At 37.8% G+C, this 14,701-nt stretch overlaps 1 protein-coding gene across 5 annotated transcripts in view; it reads left to right on the top strand.

The window, feature by feature from the left end:
• The window catches only part of ATP2B1 (ATPase plasma membrane Ca2+ transporting 1), a 66,575-nt gene extending 53,526 nt beyond the window's left edge, over positions 1 to 13,049 (top strand). For all 5 annotated transcript variants that reach the window (XM_072864892.1, XM_072864908.1, XM_072864918.1 and 2 more), the window contains exons 16-21: positions 411 to 602; positions 804 to 1,017; positions 1,148 to 1,359; positions 3,265 to 3,372; positions 5,307 to 5,489; positions 10,131 to 13,049. In XM_072864892.1, the coding sequence (XP_072720993.1) occupies positions 411 to 602; positions 804 to 1,017; positions 1,148 to 1,359; positions 3,265 to 3,372; positions 5,307 to 5,489; positions 10,131 to 10,442 (1,221 nt within the window). In that variant the 3' untranslated portion in view covers positions 10,443 to 13,049. The remainder of the gene's footprint in view (positions 1 to 410; positions 603 to 803; positions 1,018 to 1,147; positions 1,360 to 3,264; positions 3,373 to 5,306; positions 5,490 to 10,130) is intronic.
• The last annotated feature ends 1,652 nt before the right edge of the window (positions 13,050 to 14,701 follow it).

Here is a 14,701-nt window from a genome sequence, read left to right as displayed (position 1 = left end):
TGCTGCGTTATGAATACACGCATTGCCCTACTGCTGGAATCCATATAGCAAACTCGTTAGGACATAGACTGAACTGTAGTACTGCACCATCTGGTGGCCTTTAGCTTGAACAGGGTTCACTAACATTTCTTTGAGAGAACTTACGTAGTGTCTTTATTGTCAACTTCAGGATTTTTATTAAGGTCTTTATTTTAAAAACAACATTACTTTTTTTTGTTCGTTTACATTTTCCCATGCTTGAGTAGAACTTGCAAGCAAAACTTGATTCATTAGAACTTTAGGTGCTTACATTAAAATAGTTCTTCAGACATGGTGCATCAAAGTGAATGCTGACCAAGGATATAATAATAGTTTCTATTGCGTAAGTCAGTGCATCCTGTTATTTCATAGTGTTTTTCTTTTTCTACCAGGGTATTGCTGGAACAGACGTAGCTAAAGAAGCTTCTGATATTATCCTTACAGACGACAACTTCACAAGTATTGTTAAAGCAGTTATGTGGGGACGAAACGTGTATGACAGCATCTCCAAATTTCTTCAGTTCCAGCTTACCGTCAATGTAGTAGCAGTAATTGTTGCTTTTACAGGAGCATGCATAACACAAGTACGTACTGCTGGTATATTGTTTCAGTGAGTAAAGGTTGAAAATGTCATGACTGATTAACTCTTGAATTCAAACTTCCAGTTAAATACTAGTCCAAAGAACATAATACTCTTCAGAACATGCTCATGTTGTATAATAAATGCCTTTAATAGCTGCAATTTGTTCACTTACATTGGAGGGTTTATGTATCTATCTTTATAGGATTCTCCGCTTAAAGCTGTGCAGATGCTGTGGGTAAATCTCATAATGGACACATTAGCTTCTCTTGCCCTGGCAACAGAACCACCCACCGAAGCTCTTCTGTTACGAAAGCCTTATGGTAGAAACAAACCTTTGATTTCTCGTACAATGATGAAGAACATTTTGGGTCATGCATTCTATCAACTGGTAGTGGTCTTCACGCTCCTGTTTGCTGGTAAGAATACTGAGGCGTTACAAAGTTATTCTAAAAGTTGTACAGAGATGTGATCTTAAAACTAGTTTTTTGTTGTAGTGTGTGTGTAAAGACACCAATTAAGCTGCTGATAAATGCCTTTTATACACAGGTGAGAAAATTTTTGATATCGATAGTGGAAGAAATGCACCTCTGCATGCTCCCCCTTCAGAGCACTATACTATTGTATTTAATACATTTGTGATGATGCAGCTTTTTAATGAAATTAATGCCCGAAAAATTCATGGTGAAAGAAACGTTTTTGAAGGAATCTTTAACAACGCTATCTTCTGTTCTATTGTTCTGGGGACATTTGTTGTGCAGGTAAGTAAATTCTTGGAGGGTGGGGGGAATACGCACTTAGTACACTGATGTATTTGCTTACCTTGGAAATGCTAATAAACTAGTGCCAGGCATTTCATTTCTGCAATGTGAAAAATCTTCAGTGTCAAACGCGCTATAAATCACTTGGAAGTGCTGCTTTACAGGGTTTTCAGTTAAGACCTCTTTGAAATTGATAAAATTGGAATGTAGAAGTACTTGTATTTACCTTTTGAATTTTCTAGTCCTTCAATTTGATCTTAGTGTTCTAGTCTCTCGACAAAATGTGAATAAGTTGTATGTTCCCTCCCCTAGTGAGAACTCTTCCTCGTAGTATCTGCCTGTGCATCTGAACGAGAGCCCATTTAAACAATTATAGAAAAATTACAGCTTCTCATATCTTATTAATGAGACTAGGACATGAATAAGCTTTAGAAACTTAAGTATCAGTTTTTATCTTCCTGATGCAGCAATCAGTTATCTGTATTGGCATATGTTTTACAGTTATCCGTATAGATGCTGCTGTTTTAGGTGAAAAACACTTATGTCTAGGGACCTTCTGTTGGTGCATCTAGGCAGATTTTTAAAAGCTTGTTAGTTAATTCAATATATGCTAACAAATGAAATTATCTGAAATTGATTGGGTTAACACACTGGTGTTGAGAAACACCAAGTCAAAATTGAATCTAAAGAACATAGTTTACAAGAAATAGTTTCACCTTCTAAATGGCCTTAACTTTTAATTCATCAGAAGAAATAACCAACAAATCAGTATACTACTTTTTTTCAGAACTTTTTCATTTTGACTTAAGTTATTTTGGACTTAAGATATAACCTATGCCGTAAGCTTCTCCATAGACTTGGGATTCCATGATGTTGACTAGATTCATAGCGGTTCAAGCAATGCAAATGTATGCACCTCTGCTTCACGTAAAGTTAGTTCACTTATTCTCCCAGGTTTAGGGTTTTTTAGATGACACTTCTTCAGAAGCTACTCTTATTTTTAGGATTGCATATGCAGCAGACTAACTGTTGTGCAATAAAGCCAAATATGTAGAAATTACTCCTGACTGCAACTGTGTTCACTTTATAAACTTAGCAGACTGAATGCTTTTCCCAAATAACTAACTCCTGAGTTGTCATCTCAGTGTTTTATTCTGTGTTAATAAAAAAAGATACTCTTGGGCTTTTCATCTGTCAGGTGTCCTACTTAATGGTCAATACTGTCTCCTTTTCACGCCTGCCCTGCTACTTCAACTGTTGATTCTCCAGGGCAGACTTTCACGCATATAATTCCTATGTAGAGGGATACCTTGCTCATTAGGGCCTGTACAGCTTGTTGCAATAGGTAAGTCAGTAGGAGCTCGTTTAATTTAGCTTTTGAGATCTCTGCTCCTTCCCCCCAAGACTTACTACATTGATGTCACACTGTGATGATTTAAAGCCTGACATTTAACACTGATGGGATATATAGTAATAGTCTTTTGAATTATTTCTGAAATGTTTTATGTCTTGTGGATCTACAACTTGTATTAATAGAAGTTTATTAATTAACTTGGCCCTGAGATGGGTGTTCATATGATAAATAATCACTGAAATCTTGTAGCATCAAATACATGCTGTAATTGTGAAATGAAGTGAAAGAACTGCAAGCAAAATGAAGTAGTCAACAGGTTTTTGAGTGTGACATTTGAAGAATAAATGGGTAGTTCTTGAAATACTGAAAAGCATAAGATGATGCCTTAGGTTTGGAAACTTGCTCAAACTGTTGAGACAGTGGAAATGTATGCTTAATAAGAGGGGAAATCCTATGTACTAATGTAGAGTTGTCTGTAGTGATCTTGAAGCATTAGGCAATTTTCTAGTAGCAGGTCACTGATACATGTTGTTTAATGATACTCTTTACAGATAATTATTGTGCAGTTTGGTGGAAAGCCTTTCAGTTGCTCAGAACTCTCGATTGAACAGTGGCTGTGGTCCATTTTCCTGGGCATGGGAACACTACTCTGGGGCCAGGTAAACTAGCTTTTTCCAAAATGCCAAATATCTACTTGCATTAGAATACTTTACACAGAAAATACAATTATGCTATCGTTAGCATTCAGATCTTTCAGGTGGACTACATGAATATATGGAGATTAACATTAAATACTGATGAAAATTGACAAGTTCAATAGCTAGAAAGTCCTTAGTTGGATATTCCTTACTCTGACTTGGTCAATTAGTTACATTTCATAACTAGATGCTATGGCTGGTTTATGTTTAGTAACTTTTAACTAGAAGCAGCTGGAGTTACCTTTTAAATATGAAATTATATCTTTAGCCAGATAAGTACTAGAAGTTCTGTAAGAATACAGATGCAATGAACATGTTAATGTTTAAATATATTTAACTTAAGTGTTGAATGGTTTTCTTGAAAAATCAGAATTGTTAAACTTGTTGGTATTTTCTTGATTTAAAAACTTCCTAGATCAGCAAGAAATGCAGCAAAACTCAAAACAACTTTATTTTTAATCTTCATTTTGATAATTATGAAATAATTGGAAAGTTCTCCCACGTATTGAGCTATTGCATTTTGATTTTTATCTTCACCACCACTCCCTACCCCACCCCACCCCCGTTTCATTACTATTGCATGCACAACAGTGCTTGTAAGCAGCAAGCTTATTTACATGAAACTTTAGAGCTATGGAGTTTTCCATTATTTAATGACATAGTTGTCTAAACTTTTCATACCACATGAAGAGTTTTCCATTACAGTTTCTTTCCTTCCATTTTGTAAAGGACACTTCAGGCTTCAGTATAAAATTGGTAGTGTGAATTTTAGTTGTAAATACATGTATAGACACATATTCTAAAAGTGGGTATAGTATAAGCTTTTTAATAAGGTTCTCTGGAAAATTAATTATTTAAAAAAAATCAAATAGAGTCACTCTGAGGTTTAAAAGTAGCCTAGAAGAGAATCGAGATGGCTTGAAATACCTTTGACCCAAAGTGCCTTGCAAGGGCAAAGCTTCCCTGCTGCAGTTCATGCTGCTCTAGCATCTCATTAAAGTCAAAGAGCTTTTGACTTTCTGAGAATAGTAGAAACTGAAGTGTGATCTGGGAGCATTCATAGTAGCAATTTCAGCATAAAGGGCTGTTTATCTTGCTTTTGGAGCAGTCTTTTTCCTCTGCAGCTGCTGAAATGGTCTTCTGGGTTTGTGATGATCAAGGAAAGCAGTCTTGGAACTGATCTGGATCTCCTAGATGGGACATATCAAAAGATGACTCCCCTTAACTATATAGTTCACCAGAATAGCCCTGAAGGTGGGGATGAAAAGGAAAGCTGGAACAGCCATAGGTAGCTTTTGTTTAGTTTAAGATAGATGAACTAGTGTACACCAAGTAGCAAAGTAACAGTTTGGGATCAGGGTTTTGGAAACATCACTCACCTTGCAAATGGATTGATACCTTCCAGGTCACAAAAGAATGCATGTCTGATCTGTGTTACTGGATTAACTGTGGCTACTTTAATTAAATGATGTAGTTCTTACCTGAGGTAACACATCATGCTTGTCAAACTGATGGAGCTCTGAAAGCTCTAGGTACGAGCACAATCTACAGAATTAATGGCTCTTGTAGCTTCAGTGCTGCTCCTTCCTGGCATAGTCAAGCAATGTTAAAGCAGAATTCTTTGTCCCTAGCAAGGATGTCTTGTTTTCTAGGTTTGTAGTCCAAGTTTAATTTCACACCTCAGTTGAGGTGGTAAGGATATTCACAGCTTTGCAGCTATTCAGCTGGAGTGATTGCTCTACATTGATGCACTCATCCTATTTACATAATTTCTTCTTTCAACTTTGCTAATTGTAGGCAAGATATTATGTTAAGCCTTAAGTCTGGTATTACATTATTTATATGACTTTTTAAAAAAAGAATAATTCTGATTCATATTTTTCATTCACTGTTAGTTGATTTCAACAATTCCAACCAGCCGACTGAAATTCCTTAAAGAAGCTGGTCATGGAACACAAAAGGAAGAGATTCCTGAAGAAGAACTAGCAGAAGATGTAGAGGAGATCGATCATGCTGAGAGAGAATTACGTCGTGGTCAGATCTTGTGGTTTAGGGGCCTAAACAGGATACAAACTCAGGTATGGTCTTGAAAAAGGTAGGACGCAGTGGGTGTTAAGAGGGAAATATCTCCTCTCCATCTCCAGTCCTCTGACTAAGGTGGCAGTTCTAACTGGTGTGACTGAGACTGTCAAAAGAGGGGGTATGAATGGATGTGTAATCCCTCAGGGTCCTCTATTCTCTTCAGCTCTAAATGCAACTCTTGCCTGTGTATCTGCTCTATAAAAAAAAGTGCCTTTTTTCTTTACTTTTTGTGTGTTATAGATGGGATGGTCCTTTCTCTTGTTCTGTCTCTCTCTTGCTGAGCAAGCTGTCACAATCTCTGATTCCTTGCAGATGGATGTAGTGAATGCTTTCCAGAGTGGAAGTACCATTCAGGGGGCTCTAAGGCGGCAACCCTCCATCGCCAGCCAGCACCATGATGTAACAAATATTTCTACCCCTACACATGTAGTGTTTTCCTCTACTACTGCTTCTACTACTGTGGGGTGTGAGTGTGTGTTCCTAAAGTGCATGAAATTAACATTTCCTAATTCACGTACCTAACGTTTCTCATTTTCTCCTTAGTACTTAAAATCATCGTTCAGGCTTTTATAGAGCTCTTCCACAAAGTGGAGTCCTCAAGACTTTTTTTTCTTAGAGGGCTGAGAACAGGTGGAACAGTTTCAACAAAAGACTTTAATGTGAAAGCTGTGAGCCTGCACATCCTGTGCCTTCATCCATTCGTGTACAGAGGGATGTTTAAGATAAAACGGGAAAACTGTTGTAAATTTTCGAGTATATGCCTCTTAGGGTGACTGACATTGCATAAGTGAATTAACTGTATAATCATGGACCCAGGTCAACAAAAATAGATGTCTTGCACTGCAGCCCAAATGATACTTAAGGTAAACAAGCTGATGGGAAAGCAAATGGTATGTTAAAAATATGAATGTAGTTAGAACACGGAGCACTAAATGCATTTTCTTTGTAGCCTGTAAGGAACTTCTGAATCTCTGCTTTTGTTGGACCTTTTTTACCGAATAACACAACTTTCTCAACATCAAGATTCAGGTGGCGAAACAAGGCTTCTAAAATGCGTACAAGTCAGAAGAAACATTTAATTAGCTAATATAAAAAGGAAAATTTTAAGCATTGAATGGTGAAACTTTCGGATCTGAAGGGTTTTTTTCCTCTCTAGGTTCTTCTGGCAGCAGTTCATAAGCCATCAGTGAAAGTAAAGTTTGTCTCACCTTCATTCTGCCCTCTTTATATTGTGCTCTAAGTGGCATTTCAGTTTCAGCCTTCCTCTCTGTAGAGGCTAGAGATTTAATTACTCGTGTATGTAGGCTTAAACTCTGGAGCCTGAAGATGCATAACAGTTGTAGTTGAATACTGATAGCTAATATCTATTGTTGAAATAGTTTTCCATCTTAATTATATATTACATGTTTAACTTCCTTCTCTAACTTCCTAGAGACTGGTTAAAGAATTGTTTTTAAAAATAACTCTGAGAGGGCTTCTTTTTCCCCCCTGCTTTTTAAACTTTCAGATTACCAGATGGATGAAGACCCTTAATTTCAGGAGCTGTCTTAAATGAAATGTTCTCTTCTGATTTTTTTCTCTTTTTTTTTTTTTTGGCTTGGCCAGAATTCCTGTGTGAGCTTGCACAAGTATTTACCTATGTACTTGTTCTCCATTGGCGAGACAGGTATTTCCCTACCTTGCAGTAGTATTGAGAAGCTCGGCTCACAAATTAACATGCCTCAAGAACATGAAATGAAAAGTAGATTTAACAGTAAGGATGCACAGGATTGCATCTCCTAGTTAAAATGCTAATTAGTAACCTGTATCCCTAACTGCATTCAAGAACATTAATTAGACATTCAGAATTCTCTAGAGAGCAAATTCATGCCATGCTGCCATTTGAGCAGAATCTAATGGGCACTGCAGCATCTTATTGCATCAAATGACCAATGCAGATACAGAGCTACAATAGCAGAGAACTAGTTTTTGGTCCTCACTAAGTAGTACAGCCCTCTGCTACACCCTCCAGAAGAACAACTTTTGATAACTAATATGTATTAATGGGAAGTAGATGTGTTGTTTCCTTGTGTCTCTCTTTCAGAGCTGTTTGTTAGAAAATAGTTCAGCTGTTCCTATGAAGTGAGGTTGCAACCCTTAAGCAGCCATCTGGCTAGGAGGATTTGGAGTGCTTACTACATTCCTTGCTATTCTGGTACTAATATGAGGAAGGCCTGATGACAGTATAACTTACACATAACAAATTGTCTTGTTTGCTCCTCACTTATTAAATTTATTTATAGTTACCTCTCTCATCTAATTATCTTGAGTAGTTGAAAATAAAGCCTTCAAAACACTAGATTGTCCCTTTTTAAGTATAACTTAAAATGCTGGTAGTCTGATTTGTGCCTTCATGGCGGGACTCTTTGAGGGTCCTGGGTTCATAGGACTGTCCAGACCACTTGTTTAGTACGCATTCTGCATGGGAATCAAGCCTTTATTGCGGGTATGCTTATATTCCTATAATAATTACAGCTGTCCTGTTAAGCCAAAAATTGTTTGCCATTACTGCTCATGTTCTAACTTACCATCTGTAAGCAATGAAAAAAAGTCCCACAAGGCAGTCATATTTCATTTTGCCACATAAATCAGTAGCACAGTGAGATGCAACATGCCAAATAAAGGCAGTGCAAACTTTCAGTCTGGCATTGTCACCGCTGATTTTCTTGGTAAGTGCCAAGACAGTTTATGCAGCTTGCTGGACTTGTTTATAGCTCATGTAACATGCCAACTCCTTAACAGCGTGCTTGATTTGTTTTTTTCATGTGATGAACAGTAAAGTACTAGCTGCTGTTGTAATCTTTTTTCTTTTCAAGCACATTCACACTATTCCCTGTCCTCACTTCATTGGTAGTTATGACCTCCCCCTTGCGTCTGTGCCCCACCCCCACCCCCTGGTTTCCATGGTTAATGGGGCTCACCTGTGTACCTGTAGTATAAAATGGGGACACGAGAGCTTTTCAGTAAAATTCTTTGTGCAAGTGCTCTGAGAGGGTAGGGGTGGGGGAACAATACTATTTCTAGAGGTCAAAGAACACAGTCAGGACCTAAGACTTTATCATGTGCAGTGATTCTGTGGTAACAAATTTGATAATGCATTGCTTTTGGGGAGCCCTTCTCTGTGTTTACAGTGAGGTTGTTACATGTATCTTAGCTGTTTTGAAGTCTGTGCTTTTGATCTGCTTGACCTTCCAGCTTCATTCCCTCACCTGGAAGTCACTTTATTTTTACTGTCAAGGAACTCTACGGAAGCACTAGTCATAATGTATTTCTCAGCTTGAAACAAGTCATCTTGGATGTGCTAAAAAAAAAAATCTTTAAAATGGACTTACTGTTTGTAACAGTAAGTTCTTGTTTACTACAGAGTTGCTGTGCTACTTACTATACAACAGAGGAGCTTTGGGATTGAAACTGTGCTTTGCTGGAGACTTAGAGTAGAGATGTTGAGAACTGAATAGGGAGCTAACAGCAGGGGGAAACTATCTTGACAAGTGTTGGACAAAGGGGTCACTGACTCCTGCCTAACCTTATTTGTTTTATCAGTTGAAGAATGAATCCTGAATTCCTGTAGTTGGTCAGGGAAACGTGTGGGGCGTGGGAGAAGAGGGGTGAGAGCAGGTGGTTTCATCATACAAATTACAATTTGGAAAGCTTGAATTTAAGTCAATCTGGACATGCACAATTTGCAAAATGAAGCTGTACTTTATTCTATCTAATTTCACCCTGAAATGTTTGTTTATGAATTCTGTAAACTTAGCTTTCTGATTTGAAAAATGTTAGTTAAACAATGAAAGGACTAGAAATAATACTCAGCCTGGGGATTTTGTCCATGCATTCAATGTAAATTGAAGACTCAAGCAAAGGCTGATCACTTCCTTTTCTCATATTTGTGCTACTTGAATAGTCTCTTCAAAGTTACAACCTGTCGTGGCTACTTAATTGTACAATACAGTATTCAAATTCCTAGTTCTGGTCTTAAGTTTCCAAAGCACTATTCAGTAAGGAACTTTCTCTAGTGTGGTAAATGGGTATATACTCGAATATTTACAGCTGTTACAGTGGTATCCTTTTTTGCATGACTCTTCGTAAATGTCCGGTCATTGTGACATTGGCTTACACTTGCTTGGCTTTTTCATAGTCAGTTGACATCCTAATTCCTAGCATGAGAATTAGTAACCCTTTTATCCTCTAACTTATTTTCAGCCTCTCCCCTCCTTCCCTACCCTCCCACCTTCCCCAAGTATTCAATAAAACCCTCATTGAGATTTATTTAATTTGTGAATAAGTAAATAATTGTTGGCCTCACTTCTGAAAAATGCTTAGCCCACGCTAAATATTTGAACAATTCTAGTGCCATGTCTGAATTTTTAGGCCCTTCAGCTTTTTGCAGTACTTTTACAATCTTTATTCCAACTGTGTAGACTGGCAGTGCTCTACTGAAATGCTCTTCATTTTTTACAGTTTATTGCAAGTTCCACTGCATCACATACAAATTTGATTCACTCATGTCTAGCTGTTTGTGGATTCAAACTCATAAGAACCATGCCATTACAATTAAATCTGCAGCATTTTAATCAACCTTTTTTCTTTGTTTACAGATCCGAGTGGTGAATGCATTTCGTAGCTCCTTGTATGAGGGGCTAGAGAAACCTGAGACACGAAGTTCGATTCACAATTTTATGACGCATCCTGAGTTTAGAATAGAAGACTCCGAGCCTCATATTCCCCTTATTGATGATACTGATGCTGAAGATGATGCTCCAACAAAACGCAACTCTACTCCCCCACCCTCTCCCAATAAAAATAACAATGCGGTTGACAGTGGAATTCACCTTACAACAGACATGAACAAGTCTGCTACCTCTTCATCCCCAGGGAGCCCGCTACATAGTTTGGAAACATCACTCTGATTGTAAGCTGAATGTTAACACACTAGCTGCATTGCAAAGAAATTGAAACTGGGTCTCTTCACACATTATGATGGACAAGATGATATTCTTGTCTTGGACTTCAACAGAAGACATACTTGTACGAATGTAGATTTATTTTTTTAAAAAAAGCTTTCTGCCAGACTGGAGGGTGCTTTTCTGGGGGTGGGAGTAATAATGAACTCTGACAGATAAACAGTAACTCAGCATAAGTGACCTGTGGATCATCTGTTGTACTTAAGAATGGTCCTGAACAGTGTGTTAGCAGAGCTTTAGTTTATCATGATCCTTTTCTGAGGGGAAGGCTGGGAAGGGCAAGGAGGCCCTGGATCATTGAATTGATACTTTAATTTCTGCTGTTGGCTGTTAATAATTTGGATTATTTATGTTTATAAATGATACAGATCTGTTTACAAGGTTTGTAGATACTTTTTTTGTTCCTGTTCATAGATGGGAAGCTTCCTTATAAATGATGCAGAGAAAAAAAAACAAAAAACCACAAAAAAACTAGTCCTTCAAATACTGCTGTATTTTCAGGAAAAGGGTGTTTCTATTGAAACTGTACTAAATTTTGCCTGCAATTTACCTTGTTAAATATTGTAGATAAATTGCTAATACTAATAGCCAAATAGATAACACTAATGCTTTGTAAAAACATGAGCAGTGGTGTTCTAATGAAGTTATGGCCTCTGTCCTAATTAGTTTCTTAAATACATTTACTACTTAATGGTTTTGAAACAACTGTTTAATTTTTAAAAATTTTGAGAAACTTACTGAATAACTTTTGTTCAGAACTTAGTAGGATTGTTTAATGCAGGACATCAATATGTGATGGAACTTGCTTGAAATATTTCTGTTATCTCGGGCAAAATGGATTAAATCAAAATACATCAGAATCTTAGTCCTTTGTTTTTGTCTAAACATGTTCGTTTAGTGCTGTCTTGGTGAACTGTGAGTGGAACTGTGATTTTTTTCTAATCTATAGAATCCTTCATGCAGCATGAGGGCTGTTGGCATTTTGAAAGGTTGTTAGTGGGTAGCATACATGTTCTCCTTTTTGTTTTTGAAACTTGTTTGTAAACATGAATAAATCTGCCCTTTTGTTAAAATAAAATTGCAGCAATGGTTTCTTACAGATTTTTTTTTCTCAGCTCCTTCACTGGAAACACTGAAAAGTACTCTTTTGTATTAGTGGTTAACTTTAAACTGCAATTTCAAGATGGTAACAGCCCCACTAAAAAATAGTACTTTGGGTAAATGGAATCATGGTGGCTGCCTGCAGAATGAATGTAAGCCAAGGTACTCAAAAGTCTTCACTGAGCCAAAAGGATACTCCTTGGGAATGAATAGGTCTGCCTGAAATTCCGAGACTTACTGTGAGTACTGCGTAATGAATGTATCCCTGACCACTTAAGTGAGGGGAAACTGAGAACTGGCATATAGCACGGGTGAAAATACATTTTTCAGTTGATTAATATCTTATGCACCAAAACTGACCTGCTACCAATTGACTGAAGAAGCTATGGTCTGCCTCAACTGTATTGTTTAAACAGCAAAGGATGATGGAACAGTACTTGATCTGGTACTTCCTCATGTTTTCTAGGTCCAATACTGCTTAGAAGAGCAACTGAAGAGATGGGTTGTAAACTCTTTTTTTTTTTTTTCTTTTTCCAGCTCTGTGTTCTTTAAAATAGTGAGTGAATTTTTTTGCCAAACAATCCAGAATTTTGGAGATTTTTAAAGGGTCCCTTCAGAGGAATGCAGGAATTAAATTGGTAATAAGGGAGGAGATAATACTAGAGCAAACTGCAGAAATGAGCAGGTTAGGAAGCTCAAGTGTGTCATTCCCTTGTGGCGGGATACGTGCATGCTTGGGTTTGTCCTTTAGTGGCTAATGTTCAACCTGTAGCACTGTATCCCACTGTCAACCACTCCTGAGTTCAGTCTTTTCTATTGTACTTAAGTAAATACACTGAATTCTAGGCAAGGGGGGTTTGCACTTGACACTTTGTATAGTAATTTCTCCCACATGTTTCTAGCACTTCCCTTACGACATAGTTCCTACCTAGAGTACTTGGTAGGGCGATCAGTTTTTATGTAAACTGTTTTCTCCCTACTACATAAGTCAGATAAGCATTGGCTTAAAATGAGGAGAGTTTCTTTACCCATGAAGTATGCTGCCATGTGAGAAAGTATCTTCATTTAACTTCATTAATGCATCATAATTTGACTTCATTTGAAAACAGACTTTAATTTTTCCCTCTCTTCTAGCTGTGATCATGACTGTGTTATCTTTTTTGGAATAAAGTCTACACTTAAGCCTTTTGAGGCGGGGTGGGAGGGTGAATGTAGGCTTTGTACATTGGTGGTCCCTCTTGATTCTGTTAACATCAGTGTGCTGTTCTTACAGGAAATTTCCTTACAGAAATAAAAGTTGTTTAAGAGGGGGGTATGCTTTCTTTGTGATCTCAAGAAATCATAACGTGTTGCCTAGATTATGAAATGGTTATCACTAAGCTCATGAGGCCTTCATTGCCTTTCTGGTTGTAAGGTTTACTTGTCTTTCTTCTTGTAACTGAAATAAATAAAAGTGCTGTTCATCTCAGTCTGTATGGGGACTGAAATTCTTGAATCTCGGTACAGTACCGATTTAAACCTGAAATACATGCTAATTCTGTAAAATAGCTAGCTCTTGCTGTGAATTTAAGTTCATTCCCTTTCAAGACGTCATGGAGTACGTGGTAGTATGATCAAGCAATAGTAACTTTTAACATAAATGCAGTTCTAGACTGACTACTGTTTGAAGTGGCTTAAAATTCAGTATCCTGGGTAGGATGTCTACTATACTTGTGTATAAGACAAATGTTAGGACACCTAATCTTGGCTTTGAGGGAGGTGTGAAAATTGTTATATAAGAGGACTCATTTTTTTTCTGTATTGGTCTTAACAGGAAGAGGAAAATGCTGCATCACGGAGTAGTCTGGAGAGAATAATGGAAACAAATGCCTTAATGCCAAACCAATGGGTAAATGCAGGGGTCTGTAGCAAGTGTAAGCAGCCAAAAAATATGAACTAACAGTCTCAGAGACTTTCTTAGAATAACAGGAAGTTTTCCAACGTGTTTTGAAGTAAGCAAGCAAATGTAATATTCATGGAAGGATAACTTGTGTATGGCTGACAATATAGGGAAGTTATTCCAAAGCTTCTACAAGTTCAGTTTCTACTGCCAGTAGTGCCAGCCTCTGCAGAGCCCTAGAAGAATCCAGATCATATTAAGCTTTGCATAAATTGAAGTAGAATGTCTTAATGTCCGTACTGCTTTTCTGATGCAAATACTTGGTTCTAAAGAGCTCCTGCTTTTTTCCACCTCCACCCTCTCCCCAAGCAGTGCGTATCTTCTGATCTTACAGATTTCAAGCCCTCACTGAAATACGTTAACTTTGTTGGATGAGGCTGGCCAGCATGGAGGGTCCAGCTCCGACTTATCTCCAGACTGACCTGGCCTGCTTATTCAGAGCCATGTAATGAGAAATTCTGGGCCAGAATGAAGAGCCTTAGAGCTGTTCCTGCTTATCTTCTCCCCTGGACTGTATACAGAACTACCTAACCACCTTCTTCAAGAGACTGCAGCATCTGTCAAGGAGATATGGCTTACACTGTGTCTAAACCAAAAGCCTCCTACAGGTACTACTTGTCCTTTTTGTTCAAAGTGAGGTCTAAGACAAGATTTTGCTTAGAAAACTATGGGATGGGCTTGAACACCTGAAAGAAGACAGCATAGAAGAGGTAGCTCACTAGGCAGTAGCAGTACCATTCTAGTTGCAAAGCATGAAGCTAGAGTTGGTGCTTACACTGCAAATCTGACAAAGCAGGCAGTATTCCTCACTAGGGAAACAAATTGGACGTGGCTCTTATGCTTTCATAGTAACTCAGCAGCATTAATAGGAGATTATATACAAAAGGAGAAGGGAGTCACATAGTTTATGTCCAAAACATGAACAGCTGCAAGGAAGCAAGCAGGTTTCTCCTGCCCGGTATGAAGCAGGCAGAGGACTTTGTTCTGTGTCTACATACAACTTTATGACCACTTCAGATCTTGTTAGTGTTCTGGGTGTATTGCATTAAAAGATAATAAGGATGCTAGCATTGCAGAAGATGGGCAGTAGCTTGCTTCAGCCATATCTGATCTTCAAGATTTAGGGAATTCCTCTGTAACTCTTTACTACTGTTATGTGCACCTG

The sequence above is a fragment of the Ciconia boyciana genome, chromosome 1 (genome assembly GCF_034638445.1).
Source record: "Ciconia boyciana chromosome 1, ASM3463844v1, whole genome shotgun sequence".
In the NCBI taxonomy this organism is placed as follows: Eukaryota; Metazoa; Chordata; class Aves; order Ciconiiformes; family Ciconiidae; genus Ciconia; species Ciconia boyciana.
The sequence above is the reverse complement of the archived record's forward strand: the minus strand, read 5'-3'. Positions and strand labels throughout refer to the sequence as shown.